At 42.0% G+C, this 20,448-nt stretch overlaps 1 protein-coding gene across 10 annotated transcripts in view; it reads right to left on the minus strand.

The window, feature by feature from the left end:
* Positions 1-20,448, minus strand: part of nav3 (neuron navigator 3) — a 256,733-nt gene that overhangs the window by 32,045 nt on the left and 204,240 nt on the right. For 8 of the 10 annotated variants that reach the window (XM_053864128.1, XM_053864127.1, XM_053864126.1 and 5 more), the window contains 3 exons: positions 12,825-12,933; positions 9,094-9,495; positions 7,149-7,268 (listed from right to left, as the gene is read on the minus strand). In XM_053864128.1, coding sequence (XP_053720103.1) covers positions 7,149-7,268; positions 9,094-9,495; positions 12,825-12,933 — 631 coding nt within the window. Of the gene's footprint in view, positions 1-7,148; positions 7,269-9,093; positions 9,496-12,824; positions 12,934-18,643; positions 19,936-20,448 lie in introns of those variants that run through there. The other 2 variants (XM_053864130.1, XM_053864129.1) reach the window with 2 other exon arrangements.

Genomic DNA, 20,448 nt, shown 5'->3' on the forward strand with positions numbered 1-20,448 from the left:
TAAGCTTTCTTTTCCCGGCATTGCTTCTCATTGTTAATTTAAGAAGTTATGACACAAAAGTCCTACTCCGCCGTCCTCACTGGGAGGTTATTGGGTTCGCGTGAGTTTTTTTGGCGCTGTAAGAGCGGTAGTGACGTTGTCGTCTGCAATACAAAGAGGCGGAGCACGGAGATCAAGGACGTGCGAAAAATTGTAGTGGCTTTCTTTCTTTCTCTGGATACAAAACCTAAAATGGTAAAATCTTTTTCTTACTTGAGATGCTTCTTTGAATCCGGTGAGTATTTTTCTCCCTGTATTTCTCCCACCAGATCCTTCAGTCTTTATCTGACGATGCTCAACAGTGAGTCAACAATGACCTTAGTCTCCGATGAGTCACCAAAAGTCTTCATCCTGCTTCATTGCTATTTTATAATGTAGCTTAGATAGATACTATGCTAATAGAATATTATAAAAAAGCAGGTCAGATGTGAACCTTAGATCAAAGAGAATTTATCAGAAGACTACGATATCTGAAGGTTAAAACACACATGACTTGAAATACTGTCTGCATACAAATGTAACAGACAACTACAGTTTGATACAAATATATAGACCCATGACCACAAAAGTTCTGATCAAACAACGAATCAGCAAACTGGCACAACTATTTTAGAGCGAGTAAATCGAGCAAAAAAAATAACCCAAATGAAATGAGTTTATTGTTGTCTTCAAAGACAACAGCATCAAAGATCCATTTCATGACTATATTCCACAGGGGGTTACTGTACAACATTGTGTTGTGTTCACTTAAGATCTGAATTTGTTTGAAATGATTACACATAGTTCCACATTACAAAGTCACCACTATTCATTCAGTTGCCTTCCCTTTTATCCAGAGTGACTTTCAGCCTTCAGTCCACCACTAAGTCACATCACTTTAGTTCTAATCCACATGGATAACTCACCTCAAGTACAGGGCTCCAATCCTCTTGAACAAAAGTCTTCTTTAACAGATACAAAATCCCAAATGTCCCTTCAGAACCTCAGAGTTTTCACCACAGGAAGTCCCGAGATGATGAGAGAATTGAAAGACTACCTCACTCTTTCACTTTCACCCCCTACTGATGCTACTGCTGGCTGCCCCTCCTCTTCCTCCACCTCCCCTCACATCCTTCTGTAGCCAGGACAGGCCTGCGGATCCTTGGAGAGGCGATCAGACATGGCGTCAGCAGCAGGTTGCTAAGGGTTGGTAAAGGGAGGATGACAATGCAGGATGGAGCCAAATGGAGAAGGGGGACTGGCTGGTACCAGCACAGATTGTGTTCTTTCTCTGCCAGACGTGTCTGACTGGAAGTAATCTGATGCATTATGGGTGAGGCTCTAGAGATCTGTCCATGGAGGAGATGATTCCTAAACCATACATGCATGGGGTGTTCATGTACAGCAAATAAAACATTTTTTTTAAATCGCCATGCCTTTCAGCTTTCGCTCTGCTGCTCCTCAGCTCCAAGCTATAATGATCATTTTCATCATTTATTCTTCATAAAAAAATTTTGGTACCACTTAACTTAAAGGTCTCATCCATAATGCATACATTCATAGTGCATTTATAAGACATTATAGAGGATGTTATGAATGCTGATAATCATGTATGGTAGCTTATGGCAAGGTTAATAGAACATTATAAATTGTGGATTGAACTTAATCTAGATATTAAGACTCAGGAGCCATCAACCGTAACCACGAAGTGAGATATTATTTGAAATAAGATAACACTATTCTTTTAAATTCCGCGCAACCTCGGAAACACCTACGTTTGTTGCCAAGCAGATATGGAAGTGTTATGAGACACCTTTCATTTTGCCATCGAAACTGTTTTTCGCCTCTCTTTTTTAGCATTTGAATATCATTGATCTCATGAATAGCTCAATTCAAATGAGCCCAATCACGCAGCAGATGGCATAAGGGCTCAGAGGAAACGGAACAAGAAACTCGGTCGAGTCCACACTACAGTGTGGGAGAGAGGGCGATGGCTGCGTGGAGTCAATTGAATTCATACTGAACATATTCTGCAACATTAGATCTGAATTCAGTCTTTTCCTTGTCAGTGTTTGTTCACTCAGCATTTGTCCACTCACAGGTTCCTGCAGTAGTGGGATGCAAGTGGGCCGAAATACGAAGTCAAACAGGACAATATTCTTTTCCAGTGCTTGGTCCTGTTCAGGGTTAAGGGGTGTGCTGGAGCCTATTCCAGCGGTCATTGGGCATGAGATGGCAATACACCCCGGACAGATTTTTTTGTTTTTTTTCATGTGCACTTTTGGAGTCATGTTGAAAGTAGTTCTTCCATTCCACTCACTCTAACACATTTACACTACATTACACTACAATTAATATAAAAAATAAATACATCTATTTTTTAAAAATTTAATTAAAGCCAAGCAGGAAAACTATTGACACGATTCCATCAATATAGAGACTAAAGTTTCCTCAACAGTGAAGCCATGCGCTTGATGCTTTTCTCCCCTGTCCTCCGTTATTCATTTAAAGAAAAACTAAGTACTTGAAACTTGTCTTTTTTAGGATCTCGGTCTTGTCTCGGCCTGGGACTGGGTGGTCTCAGGATTTGACTAGTCGAGACTGACAGAGAAAACCATCATACTTGGTAAAAATAAAAGGTAAAAGAAGGATTCTGGCTTTTTTTTCAGCTTTGCTGAGACTTTTCCCTGATATTTATCAGAGGTCTCAAACTGATCCACAAAAGGGCCACACTGGGTGCCGGTGTTTGGAGGATACCCATACACCAATAGGGTGTCCAAAGACTACTCATTGTCAGACTGGTGCTGTTCGCTTCAGCTGACACCTGATTGGTTACCCAATGGCAAATCAAAATAATGCAAGCGATAGAGAAAGCGTAGCAGTCTAGGTGGATTTAGACCTTGAAAAACTGCGTGGCTCCACTCAGACTAACTAACTAACTACCGTAGACCACACCCGCAGATAGCTATAGCTCAATATTTTTTTTTTTTAGTTATTAATATGAACTGCCCACCTGTGCTAAATGTGAATTGCTTTTCATCATAAAGAATAATAACTTAATATAATTGATAATAGTAATAGAAGTACTTCTATAATATAATATTGAACTGCATTTAGGGTAAATAATTTGAACTTCATATAAAGATGCAAAAATAGTAAAGATATATGGTTATTAAACACTGAAGACACATCTTTCATTTTCAGGTGGATTATGACCAGCACGAATCATAAAATCGAGAGAAGGCGACACACTTGAGTGAAACTTCATCAGTTCTTTTGTGTGGACATAAATTGGACCGCATTCATCTGTACGAGTGCGGATGCTTCAGAATTCACGCAGCTGGGTGCTTCAAAAAAAAAAAGTTGCTCCAATTACGCCCAAAGTTTGCCAAGCGGGGCTTTTCGACAAGAGGGAAGAACTCTGGGATGGGAAACTTCACAACAGCAGAAATGCTGAGGCACAGAACTTTCAGGTGCAGCAGCTGGAATAATGACTGTCACTGTCATTGATGGCGAGGCGAAATCCTTCGAGTCGGAATCTTTCCGCTGCTTACAGAAGCAGTGACAAGCGGAGCGTCCTCACCAGGACGTCTGCTGACAGATCCTGCTGCTCACAAACGTACATGCAGATATCAGAGTACACGCTCTTGACAAAGACCAGGACTAGCCTTGGTAAAGCAAATACAACCCACACACACACTTTTACAATCCCCAAAAGCTGGCTTTTTGAAATATGCCCAAAAAACGCGGAGCCAGCTGCTGTAGTCCACTTCTCAAAGAACACATGAGACTCCAGGATGCTAAAAGCAAAGCCTTTTATTTATTCATGCCTCTGAGGAGATCGAGGAGCCTGTCGGTGTCAAAACACTTTCCCTGGGCATCGTTTTCTGACAGCAAGCGCACAAACATGCGCTTATCTTTGTTGCCTGACAAAGGAATATTTTTAGAGAGCGGCTTTTCGTCTGAATGCACAATTGATTTGGGATAAAATCTAAGAGGAAAGGGAGGCCAGTAGCCTCAGCCATATATTTGACACTAGATTTCCTTCCTGTCACAATTCACTAGTTTAAAAACATAAACACGAGTTCAATCTCAAATCACAGAGATGCTTTTCTTTTTGAATTTTGAAAATGATACATCCATTGCAATAGATGAGGGGAAAGCACAAATTAATAAATAATCATTGTGTAATATTGCATGCAAAGTCTCAAGTTCAGTTGATGCTGATGTTGCTACAGCAGATGAACTTTCAACATGGTGTTCTATACTTTAATGGTCAAAATGATCAAATAAACAAGTAAGGAGTAAGTATTTTTCATTATCCAGGTTATGGTTGAGGCCCACCAAGGCACAACATTTGTTTTCATGTGTATTTCTGTGGCACACCTTGAGCACCAGCTCAGCATACAGCAGCACGTACTGAAGTCAAATGTCCACCTGTAGAAGTGAGTCAATAAATCACTAGAGACAGGGAACATTACTTGTCTTGATTAAGATTTTTGAAGTGAAAAATACAGTGAAGACTAACAAACTTTTCATTGAAAAAAGTGAGCTGACGTTCTGTCTCATTTCACTTAAAGATCTCAAAGGTCCGAGCTTTGGGGGGGGTGAAGAAACCAATCATAGAAGGTCTATCCGGTCAGATGGTGGGAGCTATCCTCAGACTAGGTGTGAAGTCTGGCAAGCAATCACTTGCGAAAATGAATTTGCCCCAGAGCTTTGTCACATGTCAGTTGGAAGCAGTGGCTAAGCTCCTGACAATCATGACGGTGTGAGACTAGGGGACACATTAAAGCAACTTTCGGCGTACAGGAACCATGCTGACAGTTTTCAGGGGTGAAGGCAGGATGAAGGTAAAACATCTGAGTTCAAACTTTTATACCATCGGGATTTACTCATGTGCAGAAGATGAGGCAGAAGAAGAAAAAAAAAACAAATGCCCTTGGGGCCATGAAACATATTACAGCTTGCCGGAGAGAAGAAGCTATTTCCTGGATCCATGCTGAGGCTCAGTGGAAGATTCTAGAGGGAAAATATTCAAATATTCAGATTCAAGTGTAGAGTAAAGCACCGATTCTTTAAAGTAAGGAGACGGTTCATAGGGTTCATTTATTCTTATCCCATCTGTCTCTTCGGCTGACTGTCAAGTCTGACGGGCTGAGACAGACAAGGGCACGATCATCTGCCGCTCTGAAACTCCGCTCAGGTCCGGCCCATTTTGATGCTTGGCCGAACGCTGATATGGATGAATTGGCCGCTGGCTGACAGGTTAGACTCTGTTGTGATGGGTGAGACTGTCAGATGGAGCGTGTTGAGGGAGGGTATGCAACTATTGTATAAACTGAATGTGGAGAAATTTCCAAGGCGGCGCAACTGTCCTTAAATATCCACAAGCTATAGTAAGCAGCTCAGACATCAGCAGCTGAATCAAAGATTATGAGTGGCCCAATGTATCAAGTGAAAACAAATGAACTAGAAAAGCTCTCAGAGAGCACAAACCTCCACCAAGCAGCTTCAGTCCACTCCACAAACACCATCTCCCCATGACAAAGGATCCGTCAAAAACAATTCTAATGTTTTTGTTTCTATTGTCAAAGAATCCTTTGAAAAAAATCCTGGATCCAGACGGTGATATGAATCATTCCCAAAATTGAATCATTTGCTCCAATATCTTATTATTATTTTATTTATTTCCTGAAAATTTCATCTAAACCTGTGTAAAACTTTTTAAGTTATTTTGAACACAGACAAACAAACCAACACCCAAACATAACCTCCATGATGGAGGTCACCATTGTTGCTAAACAAAAATACTGTCAAATGATCCACTTTACTTCTGAACCCTACTCATTGTGACACTTCACTGAAACCATCATTCAGTCGTACCGTATTCACACTGATGCTGCCTGAACAGCCCCTCCAACCATCGCCATGATCATTCGTACACATTACACAAGGCCAGATGGGCAAGGCGCCTTGCTCCGAGGGCACTGAGACAGAGCAGGGTTTGAAGCAGCAACCCTCAGATTATTGGATGACCTGCTTTAAAACTGCCCTCACACCCCCCATCAATCTACATCGACTACAATAATAAAAAGATTGCAAGGGTTTATTTTGATTTCATGGCTGAAGAAGTGTTGCTATATGCAATGACTGAACAGTTTTTTACAAGTATAACCCTCTCAGTGACCACATCCCTGCAGCTGCACATAGTCGTGGATCTCTGCCATCATCATGATTGCACATGCTAGTGCAGGTGTCTAAGGAGTACTAAGGAGTATAATCACGTGATTGTCAGTCAGGTGCTGTTTATTTTTCAGCTGCACTTCATTGGTCAAACTGCGTGAGCTTGTTTGCTTGGAACAAAAACCAGCACCCACTGCGGCCCTTTGTTTGACCTGATTGCCCACCCCTGTGCTAATGGTAAACTTGTCTTCTGCTTACAGAAACTGTTTGAATTTTTCAAGTTCATTCAGGAGCCTATGTCAAAGCCCCAGATGTCTGCTTTTAGATGGTGCCTGAATTTACTGGATCAGAGCTACGATACTTGGAAATGCGCACGACTAAGCACGTAGACAGAAACTGGATTGTCAGTAAAGCTTTAAAAAACGATTTTCTCAATCAAATTGTCTTGTCTTGAATGTTTTCATTTTCATGTTTTATCAGATTTAAGTGCAAAATGAATACTCTCTGTTCTTTTGTTTTCATTTCTGGGTAAGCAACAGCCACCAAACGTGTTGGCACTGCAACTCTGTAACAAACGCATATGCAGCGACGCTTCACCGTGAGGGCTCTGAAACAGCAACAATCATTCTGTTGAGCATTTGCTGCGTCACCAAAACAGCTGCATCTAGTTTCAACCACCAACTATCAAGTTAGAATGACCTTGTTATCCAAGACTCTAATGTGTCAAAATCAAATGTAAACTGTAGTCACCATGAAACACTCTGTTTTAAAAACTTGTATGTGTTTATACAAAAGGTCTGCACCATCATACCAGAACTATATACGCCAGGAGGAGGAAGGAAGCCGAGCGATGACCCCCTGGTACAACTTAAGAGTGTATGTTTCTTTCACAGTCGGCTTAAACATGAGCAAGCCAAACAAAACAATATGACTGGTGTCCTTACCTGTCAATGTCGCCTTGCATCTCCTTGCTTCCTCGCTGGGATAATTCCCGAGATGAGGCCGCCTCTGATGCTCGGCCAGTATTCCTCGTATACAGATGGAGGCCGCCGTCTGTCAGATATCTGTGGACGAAGAAGAAGAAGTCAGAGCAGGCACTAAACTGCAGAGCAGCAGATATGTAAACAAAGCAAAGACAGAGATGTTAATATTATTATTGTTAGTTTAAAAAGAAACACAGTAAATGTCACGAATGGAGAAGTTAGACATTTTTGTTCATTCGCTCCTCTAACATTAATTTAACCTAACAATAATATCATTTCAGGCTTGACTGAATCTTCAAATGCAATACAAATTATTTAAGCACAATGTGAATATAATCTAATTATATGTTCTGGCCTCACCTACAATGAAATCCAGTTTATTGTTGGAACACATTCTCATTCCCAATGGTCAAATAGCTGCGATTTTCAAGTGGACTTTAGCATCTAACGGGGACGCCCAAGTCTGCCTTCCATGCTGCTGCATGTTGAAGCATAGGTGTTTAAATAGAGTATAATGTTTCCCATCTCTGTGTGAGGGTTTGAGGTTTGGGACACGTTCAGAAGGTGGTATATATTGCTTCATAGAAGGCACCATGATTCATGCAGAAGATCATTGAAGAGATACAAAGTGATAAGATACTCAGAGCCAAAGGAACGCCACCCTATAGCTTAACCTCTACCTCCTCCTTCCTTGTACGTGAAACGTGCTTCAACTGGGAGGCTAATGCAGCATGGAACGCTGACTTTGATGTCACTCTGCGACACAAAAGTCCAATTTTAAATTGAAAATGTTTTATTCATTATTCAGATGACACTGGCCTGTAATGGTACATTATGATTAAAATTAACTTAAAATTATTAAAGTGAGTGGTTTGAGATTGGAACGTAAAGACAGCAGACCATCAGCAGGAGAGTTTGTTACCAAGGCGAGACGACATGCATGAGGACAGTGAGTGTTACCGAATCATATCACATTGTACAAAGATGGAGTACCTTGCACCTACGCTAAACTTAATATCCAAAAAACTGAAAGCTTCTCTTGAAAACAGAATCCTTGATCTGAATGGCGGATGTTGCCTGACTTGGTTCAAATCAATGACGTACATGGAGTTGTGTGTTGCTATGTAGTTAATAAGCAGAAGTCAACATTTGGGGATTCTGTATTTTATAATTCACCTGTGACATATCACCAAAAAAATGATATGCATAATTTTATTTTAGAGCAGGTTGTGGCCCAGGTATTTTGATGAGGGCAACAAAGTAAAATCATGGTTTTGTTACAAACCAGAGCACCGTGGAGATGTGTCAGGAGTAAAAACAAGCCGGAAATGTCATAGAGCAACGAGACTAGTGAGGATATGAAATGACTGTCCGTTTTGAGCCCCATGTTCAGTCATGGCGTAATGTTTCCAATTTATGACAGGCTATTATTTCACGTTCTCTTCACTATTATCTGGGCACACTGCTTTTACTGTTTCATTTCAGACTGAATAATGATTCATTTTTCACTGTCTCTCTTATCGACTAATAAAACATTTCTATATTTCATTTGGAACGAACCATCCTTTGCTCAATGGACATGTTTGCTACTTTTCACAAAACTGCATTCTGAAATTATTATTAGAAAGTATTACGGCTGCCTGAGTTTGATTTGGTGACTGAAGTTTCTTTCAGCACTAACCAATAAACTTGGATTTACTTTACTTCAGTAGCGATGGATGCAGCTTGTAATATGAATGAAAACTAACAGGGAGTTATGTGGCGCTGGCGGATGTGTGGCAGAGAGCATTTTTCAGATATCGACTGTCTGCACAGCTCCAGTCGTACTTCGGGTTAGGAAGAAAGAAAAATTAGTCAGCAGCCAGAGGGAGGAGGAGGCTAACATGCTTGGTGTTCTTCATCCTACCCGCATGTGATCTCATCCATCCGGCTGTTCTTGGTCAGGACGTCCCCATCACTCATGTAACCTGCCACCTCCATGTGCTTCCTTCCTTCCAGCCCCCTTTCTCCCTTCTCCCCTTGCTCCACCTCCCGTGCCCCTGCCGCTGCTCGCCTCAGGGGTGCGTACACAAACCTGGAGGGATCAGAGTGACCACTGTAGCGCCCTGCGGCGGTGCCAGCGCCTGTCGCGCTCGCCCTGGGCGGAGCATAGGTTCCGGGCATTGAGGGGGCGTCGCCAGCCTGAAGACGAGGAGTTTGCGATGGACCGAGACGCCAGGCCATTGGGGAGGAGCGAGTGGCGAGGGCTGGGAGACTCCTGCCGTTGACCTCGGTGGTGACTGTGGTGTCAAAGGTCGTCTCCAGCGTACTGTGGACGCAGATGCTATGGATCAATACACATGCTTCTTAAATATAAACAAGATAACTTCATGGATTTCATACAGAGAAGAATATAATAATGACATGAGGGACTCAAGTACTCGACTCAGTAATACTCTGTTTGGCACAGAACCACTGCAAAGTAACCAAAAACAACAGTGATCTTGTCTTCAAATCCCTTGTTTGTCACATTAAAAACGTTTTTTTAAATCTGCAGTATCCTCTCTCAAAGAAGATTGTATGGTGTCATTATTTTTATTTTTCAGTTATATTGTCTGTGGAATTATATTAAATCATCAATGCAAAGAATTATCACTCGTATTATCATGTTTTCCTTTCCTTCGTCAAATCCATATTCGCAACCCTCAGGTGGAGAGCGCTTCTGTCTGAAGGACGAATCACTGAGGCAGAAGGTTCAGTCATATTTCCTCTTCATTGGTCAAGTGACACTTGATGTTTACATCCACCAGTGTATTTGTGTGTGTGTGTGTGTGTGTGTGTGCACCTGTGTATGAGTGTGTGAAGCCTTCCTAAAGTGCAGCTTCTTTGGAGTTTTAAGTGGAGGTGGATGTATTTCCCCACGAGGAAACATGTCAGAGCATCACCGCTACATCAGCGCCTGACAGGATGTGAGAGCTGAGAAGAAAGCAGTATCCCTCAAACAGCGGATGTAACTATAAAAAAGCACATCGAGGACAGTGGAAAAGTTGCGCAAGGTAGTTTCAATTCGTATTCCCAAAAACTGCTGGGATCAAACTGAACTCTCTCTGAAATAAAATTGAAAGGCGATCAGTGGCTTTGAGCACTTACTTTTGGGAAATGTCACCTCATGTACTCATAATTTGTCATTTGTAATTCTGTCATTAAAAAATGCCTTTTTTGTTTAGTTGTCACAAATAAAAGTGGCAAAAAAACTGGCTAATAGACGGTAAATAATACAGTTACTATATAGATTAAAATATGCTCAGCAAGCAAAACCATTTTTGGAAGGCCCTGTGTTAGGGGTTTTGCTGTTAAGCTGCTATGAGCACAGCCTAACCATTATTAAAAAAAAAATGAAATGATCTATAAACTCCCTCGAGCAGATAATAAAAGGATTACTGACTGGAAAAGTTGCTTGACAGCTCTTGCACACAAAGAGCTCTCGAGCTCCCTTTGCTGGAGGATAGCGGTACTGCAGGAGCAGCACTACTCGGGTGAAATGTATGGTTAAACAGTGTAACTGAAAAATAAGTGGCAGCCAGTCCAGTAACATTTTCAATTGTTACAGGTCTCATTGACAACTCTCAAAAACAGTTGTGGCTTCCGCTGCTGAGTCACTGCAACCAAGGGGATGCTATGCAACTGGATAGGAAGTTTGAGTCACATATAAATGTAGGCGAGGGCAGCAAGTGTTTGTGTGTTTTGAGAACGGCCAGGGAGCCTGAACACAACACCCATGCGATAACAAGTGCAAACACCGGCGAGGCGGCAGTGCCAACTGCGATCATCGCACATCTCCATCATCGCCTCCTGCACGCCCAGGCACACACACAATCCACTACTTATCAATGGAACAACAGAGTTGGCCCCTCTATGTTTATATATGGATATCCTGAGGCATCAGAGAGATGATGTGGGTGACTACCTCAGGACACGACGAAGGTAGAAGCACCGACAGTTGTGAGCTATTAAAAAAAAAAAAAAGTAAAAATCTTTATATATGACACTTGGTCATTCGACACCTGTTCCTGACATCAATGAAAGTCGCATCAGAGTGGGATTATTCAATATTTATCCAACAATATGCTTGTCTTAGCTACCTAGCACAAAGCCCTTAGAAAAAGCTAAAATAAATCCACAGAACAGAACAGAAGATTCTTCTTTTTTTTTTCTTGGTGAGCTGGTAGCTCGCCATGAAGAGAATCAGTGTTGACAGAGAAGAATTGTTTGTTGCTGAGTCATGTTTAATAACAAATAGGCCAGGATTTAATTTCGAGGTCAGTGAGTTTCAAACTAGCTTCAGCAGAGATTTCTTTTGTGAAAGGTGTGCAGAAACTGCTGGCAAATTACGAATGTAAACGACTTTTGACATTATCAATACATTAAATGCGCCTCACCTGAATCCTGTTTAATATGTTAAACTAGAAACAATGCCATCCCTTTATGGAGGGATCTTATCTTCTTGACCTGCTGTAGCTTCAGTATTATATGCGCATAAAAAGTACTTAATGGCTTTAAAAATGAAATATACATAAAAGCAATTTGTATATAAATTCACATTCTGTATGCATTGAGAGCAGCGGTGCACAATGTTAGCGACGTGATGTGAAGTCAGGCTGTCTGTTGACCGTCAGCTATTGCGGCGTGTCCCATCGGATTAAATGTAGCGGTAAGACAATAACGCCTTATTGATCGCGCCGGCATGCTGGAGACTTCTGTCAGGGGAAAAGGGAGAAAACAAACACACCCTTTCAAACACACACGCAGAGACAGCCATCTGTCTCCCGTTGGCACCACGGCCATCTTCCTTCGTAAATGGGGCAATGCACAGGAAAATAATAGACCTAGAGAGGAAGAGGTGGACGGCTGGAGCGCTCGCAGGGCTCTGACACAGCGATGGATCTCATCCTGTCTTCGCCCGAGCCGTGGGAGCCGTGGCTCGCTGATATGATCTATTAAGGTGCCAGTCGTCCGTCCACAGCAGAATGTCAGGCTGATGCTTTCTAATTAAGCGGAGGAAATGTGGAGGAGTTGGTGGTTTAATAACAAACACAACCCTATTAAAATGTCGACTTATTCATTCAGTGTGATGGACTGCACAGGGAGACTTGTAATAGTCCCATCTAAAGCAGCATTTACTCTGAGAAACAGTACATTCCAGTTCGAACAGACTCAGTGAAGTTGAGGTTTATGACGTGATCCGAACAAAGTTTTTCATGACCAATACCTTTTGTCCCTATTTGAGTTCATTTCAACTTCAACTGAAAGATTGGTGACAGCTGGAAGGGTGACGCTGACCAAGTCGTGTTTGGATAGTGGTCAGAGAGAGTCCAGTGATACACTCATCTAATGCCATTGCAACTAAAAATAAAACAGTGAATCATCTCAGGAGCAGATGGCATTTTCAGACCTGCTCTTTAACGTCCAACAATAGATGGAGATGTCGCTCTCAGAACACAGATAAATGCTGTCTCATGCAAGAAGTGCTAGCCTCCGTGGTCCAAGTTGCACTCTGTTTTGCATGATGTTGCGTAACGTGGCATGAAAATATCAGCAAAAATAAAGCAACCTTTAGTGCAGCCTGTGCATAAAGCTATGTTGAAATAGGGTTCCTACCTATGGCTGATTTGTGTCCCCCGCAGACTGGACATGGTTTCTTCCAGGTTCTGCCGCAGGTCAGCAATGTTCTTAACAGTCCGCATGCGTCTTGTTTCAGGGTCTTCACCTGGAGACACAAATTGAACATGACACGGACAGTAGTTTACGAACAAACAGTGGAAGGAAAGGCACAAAAAAGTTTTTCTGCCGCAGAGCAAAGTGATGTTTTGCCACATTCTGACAGTTTAAGGTTCAAATTATACATCTTCTTGTCAGCTAGACAGCACCACATGAAATCATTTCACTCTCCAGGCATTATTTTATAAAGAATTGACATTTTCTGCAGGCAGACATAAAGATAAATATCTCGCTATGACAACCCTTGCTCTTTCAGTCACTTTGAAAAATGATACAGAAGCATCAAACTTTATACCCGGGCTGTCGAGACAGTTTGTCGAACCAATCGTATTAAAAATGTTTTTTTGTTTTTTTTTGTGTGTGCGCGTGTCATACCTTCGTGCTTGTTAAATGGCAAGGAAAAAAGAAACTTAAATATTATCATATACAACACATTTTCAACACAGCTGCAAGAATGAGGACATTTGTTCGCTTCTTTAATAGACTATAAAAACTATAAAATAATAGAACATTTTATGACATAAATCATAAACTCCTCTTCCCTTCTCATCACACAGTACACTAAGTATCAAGTACTGAAACATTCCGTTTTTTAATACGCACTTTGAACCAAATGAGTGCAAATTCTACCATTTTAGGTGACTGTGTATAAATATGTGGAATACAAATTGTAAATATTTACATATAATACAAATGATTTTGATTATTTTTCTTACCTTTGGCGAAAATAAATTCAATAAATTCAAAAATTTAACAGTAGGACAAAATGTATTGGTTTGTTGTCTGTAAGACGATTTTGTTCAGCTAATTCCTGTTATGCTGTGATAGTATGTATTATCATAGAGGTCTACAATAGCGTAAGACCTTAACACGGCTTTTACAGAGATAAAACAAACAAAAAAACTGAAGAACAAGGTTGCTACTCATCAGGGATCCATGAAGATCAAAATAATGCCACATGAAATATTTCATTGAGTACATTAGATACATTTATTAAATCAATATAAATATCTTTAAAATACAGGCAACTAAAATGCTACAATTATTGTTATTATTATTATAACAGGGTATATGACTTAAAATGTAAGAATTTGGTTCAATAGTAGCTACTCGACAAAGGTGAAGGAAATTTAACAATGGCAAGGCAAAAACTGGTTAGATGAAGATGAGACTAAAGTCTCCTGTTCGTCTTGTGGCCAGGTCTTCTGAAGATGTTAAAAGATGAATCTAAAGCAATATGTTTTTCAGTCTGACGTCTTCACAAGCCCTTGGCTCAGAACCACACTAGACATTTCAGAGCTGCGACTTGTGGGTGCAAGCCAAGGAATCCACTTGTCTGCTCTGATTAATGTTTCACACGTCAACGTAGTTTGGGATGCAAAAGCCAAACCTAGCGACACTGCAACGACTCCACTGCTTTAGAAAACTCATGGAAATTGTGCTTTTGGCAGAAACATGTGTGATGATGTGAAATGAGAAGGAGAAGAGCTCTGACTGGGGCGCACCATTGACGGCTGGGTGTTCTGGGTGTTGGTTATGGTCGTGATGAAAAGGGGCAAATGGGGGCAGTTGAGGGCAGGAGCTGTCACTGAGTGCGAACTGTCCCTCTGAGAATAACAAGAGTGAAAGCCCCAGCTGCCAGACTGAGGCAAGTAGGTGGTTGGAGTCAGAATTTATAGTGACTTGCATTCAGGGGGTTCAACAGCTTAGCAGAGGTAAATGGATGCCACAACAGTTCATAAATATAGCAAGACTGGTGGCACAACGTGTTTTCATCCTCCTCATCACCTGGTAGTGGGCAAACACTGAGGATTAAATCATTAAAATGACATGACAAAACAATGATTCCCTCATTTTAGTAAAAACAGAAAAAGTAATATTATATTATTTAAACATTGAAGTGAAACTGAAAGTGCCAAACAACAACAAAAAAAAAATAGAGAAAAATAAAATGCTTATCTTATCTTAAACTGTGAACATTTAAGTTAAAAACGTACACTTGGAATGGAATCCTATCGACAAAGCTCATTTCTCGCACTGTACACTGACTTGAGGAGAAATTTCATTTCAACTTCTTAAAAATAAAGCAAAATCTTACTCATCGTGCCATTGTAAATATCTTGCTATAGTTAAACAGTCAATGTATTTATTTTAGTATAATGGCAATTTAATGCTCTTAAATCGCTATTTTTATTAACCACGATGCCAAAAAATTAAATAGAATCATGGGATTATAAAAAAAAACTAAAGAGGGATTAGAGGGTGAATATTTGGGCTCATCAGCAGAGATTAATGAAGCACATGCTCGGAGAAGAGAAGATGAGAACACAGGAAGACAGAAGGCTGCCATAAAAGAGATTTTAAAAATCATAAAAGAACTTCTGCTTAGATGGCAATGCTTTACATTTGTCATTTCGCTGAACACATATAAAGAATGAAGCTCCAGCTCATTTATTTTATTCTGGGCTCAATCACTTTTTTCTCGTAGTCTTTCAAGAATCTGGATCATACCAGCAGAGAGGAATTTTCCACAAGTGAAACGGGTCATGAGACTGAGCAGTGACACCCCAACAACATCGAGAGGCTTCGAGTGGCATGAGTGAGCATGTGCTGTTTTGATTTGTGCTCCGACAAAGCGGCTTCAGAGGATACAGGAGTCATTATGATCATGTACTTGTGCGATTACCTTGGCAACCAGAGCAACAAGGACCTTGTGTTTGTGGCTATCACTGCAGTGTTCTACAAATCAACTAATTCATTTCCTCCAGACTTGTCACGGTAAATATTTGTCAGTCTCATGTTTAAAAATGTATCAACATACAGATGTGAAAAAGCTATGGACTACAGATGATGTGACTGAGACAATGTTGAAATTGTCTTTAACATATTTTTGCAAGCAACTTATTAATTATTCAACTAGTTTTCTCGTGTAGTATGTTCTTTTGGTCACCACACAATATTCTCATTTTAGCTTGACTTTCGCAACGGAAAGAAATACTGTGAACATTGGTTTAAAGTTTGTGTTTAGGCAAAAAGAAAAATATTTTTGCTACGTACAAAGCTGAGATGTTTACGGACTAAATCCTAAAATACCTTCATCCTTGTATCTTTAAACAATTTATACACCACACACTTGTGATCTGCAGCTTCAAAAGTGAGCTAACTGAAAACTGGGGCTTAAATTGTGTGAATGAAACATTACACACAGAAAGTACAGCGCACACCCTCCACACTCGCTTAATAATGCATGTTCGCTGCAACTCTTTCCAGCTAAAAAGTATTAGGGTGCCCTCCCGAGCGTGTAATCATTATACACTCGGATGGCAGCCTACTTTTCACACCCAACCAGAGAAAGCCGTGTGCTGGATCCACTGGCTGCAGCATTTTTAATTCAGCCTCGTGATGCTTTGGCTGTCAGTCAGTGGTGAGCGGTGGCATCTCAATCCCACTTTTAGGGTTTAGGGTTATGCCTACCTGTTAATGCATCAACAACAAATGCTCTCCGGGCTTAAACTGCTTCAGCAGGAAGTGGACACTTGCAGGAGGTCGTCTTTGGAGACGTAGCGTGACGCTAGCTCATTGGACAGGTGGAAAGAAACATTCATGGCTTGGAGAGCAGCTACAAGGATAAGGATGAGGTTGTCACCTGACAACACAGGTCAAAACCACTTCATCTTGACTTAGGACTTTGAACATGTTGCACACCATTTAAATCTTGGCGTGACTACTTGTATCATCCAGAACCTTTTCCTGCACCTACCAGACAACGAGAAGCTGCCAAGCCACATTTCCTTTAACGTTTTCCAAAGGACCACTTCTCTTTTTCCTTCACACAAAAAAAAGTGCATGCGCTGACTTTTAAGGGAACGATATTGTTTTCACTTTCACCACTGTCTTGATCATACCGTTTGTTTGACACAAACATTGAGGGAAGATCCATTTCATATCTTATTTATGCCTCAGCACATGAAAATAATGATCAACACACCCAACAACGCAAAGACAAACAGCACACTCTCTTAGAAACACGATCAAAAATACAGTCCTGGAGAATTGTGCATGCAGGGTGTGTGTTTAAAAGATAGTGACAGAAGTCACAGGAAAAGAAACTATTTCAGAGAGTGTGTTCAGCCTCTTTATCTCACAGCATTTCAGCTCCCTGTGGAATTACCATCATTCTACCTGGTAAATGCACATGGCGAGAGTCAGCAGTAATCTGCCTGGTGATAAAACTCACCTTGACGCTTTCGGCTTTATCTCCAGGCCTGCAGTAATCACTGTTACTGTCACAGCATTGTGAATATTGGTCACCTTCAAACTATGCTCCTTCCATATGATGGAGAAAGTTATCTGAGCATTCACGAAGACCAAATTTGCAAATTGTCATTTCACTTTTAGTATGCGTTTATCATGCATCTGTGTCAAAAGTGGGAAGAAATAGGAACAAAGATGATTCCACACTACTTATCCTTGTAATCCGGGGAGTGTAGTGACTGATACACAGGTACAACGCTACACTATGAAGACTATTTGCAAAGACTCTTGTGTTGATAATGGAAGTGCAGCGCAACAGAAAAATCGCAGTTCATGGATCATAAAGGAGGGCATGAAGAGGATAGGTTCGACTGGACAGTATAGGCAAGATAGGTGTAGGTGGAGGAGGCCGAATTGCTGTGACATCCCCTAATGGGAAATGCTGAAACACAAAGATGGAGTAGAAACTGGAAATGGGTTTTATGTTAGATAATATTAGTGGGTTAAAAAGACAAAGAGCTAAATGAGATTGACTTTTTCTACCACATATCACAATGTGGTTGATATAGGCTGAAACCTAGACCAGCTCCTCTGCACAAGGGGTGGGACACACCCTGGCAGGCACGACAACTACTCACTCACACCACACAGTCGATAGGTTCAGGAAACAACAGCATACATTATTCACCCTGACAACACAAGGTGACTGATTCATGAAATAAGCAGTTTCTTGGAAGCACATTGTGTCGAAGGTATGGTGATGAAAACAATGCTGTTCAAAGTGAAGCCGAAGTAGAGCCTGAGTGAGGCAGATCATGAATAAAAAAAGACACTCGTAACACTGTTTGCAGAATAAAACACCAACAATCACTAGAGATGTGCATTTCCAATCACCAGTTAGTCTCTAGGGTTTAGTTCACCTCCATCAAAAACTCAACTGAAATTCACCTCCAATGTCAACAAGTTTCCTTTGATTCCAGAGTGGTAATCATGTGACTCTCAACTAATTGTAGAAAAAAAAATAGGCGTAAATTCGCTTGTCAATCGTTCAGAGAGGGGCAGCTGTATGTCATGTGCAGCTCCTAGTCTTGGTACGTGACAAATGATTTGGGGCCTCCAGGAAATGAACCTGGGACCTCTGCATTAAAAAAAAAAATCTGTTGAGAGCAGCAGAAGATTCTATATTTAAACTTAAAATGGTCGTTAAAAACATGATCACGTGTATGCCAATGAGACTTGTGCAAATAATTGAATGACACCTCCAGATGCCAAATAGTCAGCACTGCAAAATATTTAACCACGTCAGGCGGCTTTAGAAATAATCAGCTTACCCGAGTGTCACATTCTGCTGAGTTTGGGGTATTTTAATGCAAAAGTCTGGCGATTGAATGCATTTCTTTTCCCATGAATCCCTTCATAGGTAATGGCATTAAGACCTTGCTTACGTGGGCGTGGTTGTGTATGAAGCGCTTTCTCCAGGTCTCCAAGCATGGTCAGGATCACCTCCTTGTCCAGCTGAGCCGTTCCTTCCCGAGGCCCTCCTCCTGAGACCTCTTCTTCAGCCCAGTACCCACCATCCTTCTCCCTGCTTCTTCTCTTCCCTGCAGCTCGCTCTGCTGAGTCTTCATCTGAACGCCTACTGCTGGTGCCCTCTCCTTCTGTTGCTGTCTCTTCCCTGGACTTTCGGAACGGGTCCGTACGTGGGTGGCCACTGTAGGAAGCTCGCTGTGGCCGCCCGCCTGCAGTCTTGCATCGCCACGGGACCGGAATGAGCGAGTGTTCGGACTGGGAAAGCACCTTGGTCAGGGATAGAGACAGTGATCGAGTTCTTGTGTCCCTCGCTCCGCCGCCTCTTGTCGCCGGTTCCTTCCTCGGGCTTCCTTGCAGGCTGCCTCCAGTCCGCTGTGGGGAATACTGAGATGGCGACAGACGAGTTGGAGGGTCGTCAAGCTCCAAAGAGTAAACTCGTCGCTCGCCATCGCTGACCAAAGTTAGGTTTGTCAGCGAGCGCTGCTTGATCCGCAGGTTAAGGTTGTCAGGTAAGGGCTGGGGGGGCCGTCGAGCCGGGCTGCCCCCCTGGTAAACGGAGAACTCTGCCCCTCTCTTCATGACCGCCAGCACTCTTCCTTCAGCCCCCTAAGATGCATGCTGCTGCTGGCGGAAACAGCAGACAGAAAAGGCAGAGAGGTGTGTCCACATGCCCCACACCTTTCCACTGCCTGGAACTGGCGGGTGATGGCAGGTCAAAGTCAGAAAGCAGGAAGAAAATCTTCGATTCAGGCGTAAAGGTAGAGCCCACGTCCATCCTTGAGGCAGCCCATGTTCAAACACTGAGCTCCACACTCATTAGATTCCTTTCTTCTTTGGTCTTCATGCTTTTTCATCTCTTCCTCCTCTTCTTCTGGGGCGTGGGGTCTCTACATTTCCTTTACTCACCAACACACCATCTCAGAATCCCTCCCAGCTGCATTCAAGCTGTTAATAATGTAATCCAGCAGAAGACAGTCTCCTTTCAGTCATCCTTATCAATCTTTCCGCACCTTCTGTCTCTTCCTTTAATTACAAGCCACTCTTCTCCAGCCTCCCCTCTGACTCTGACGGTCCCTCTCTCCTCAGAGCGGCGACTGAGCGGTTGGTGAAGCCAGCGAATGGGCTCACATCGCTCTCATTCTGCCTGCTCATTCCAGCATGCCGTCTGCAGTTCTCTCTCACTCTCTACTCACAGTTTATCATCTACTTCTTTCTCTCTCGATGCCTCTCGTAGCACAGATTTCCCTCCCCAGCCCTTATCTTCCCTCTCTCACCCTAGCGGTGTGACGAAGACTTGTTTGGACAGTGCACCTGTACGGCTGCAGCACACCGCCATCACTGGCTTAGTTAAATGCAACCTGGAAGAGTGAAATATCGAGCTGGCAACTTGTTATTGGTAAAAATGAGACCTTAGAATGCCATGCTTTTATCAGTCAGTCAGTCTGTCTCTCATACGGTACCATTTGAACCAATATGGAATTATAAGCAGGCAAAGTACATCTGTTCATGGGACAGATAAGAACCATGATGCACAACGGTAACCACAACAAGTGAACTGAACAGGATGGTTGTTCTCTGAAGCCATTCCCAGATAAAAGGAGGTGAACAAGGAATCAACCACAAGGAGCCTCACTAGCCACTCAATCATGACCACCACAACCCCAGAATAGCATTGCTGCAGCAGACAACGAATGAGCAACAAGTAAAAAATATAATTTAC

This window comes from Synchiropus splendidus, chromosome 4 (genome assembly GCF_027744825.2).
Source record: "Synchiropus splendidus isolate RoL2022-P1 chromosome 4, RoL_Sspl_1.0, whole genome shotgun sequence".
Taxonomy (NCBI): domain Eukaryota; kingdom Metazoa; phylum Chordata; class Actinopteri; order Syngnathiformes; family Callionymidae; genus Synchiropus; species Synchiropus splendidus.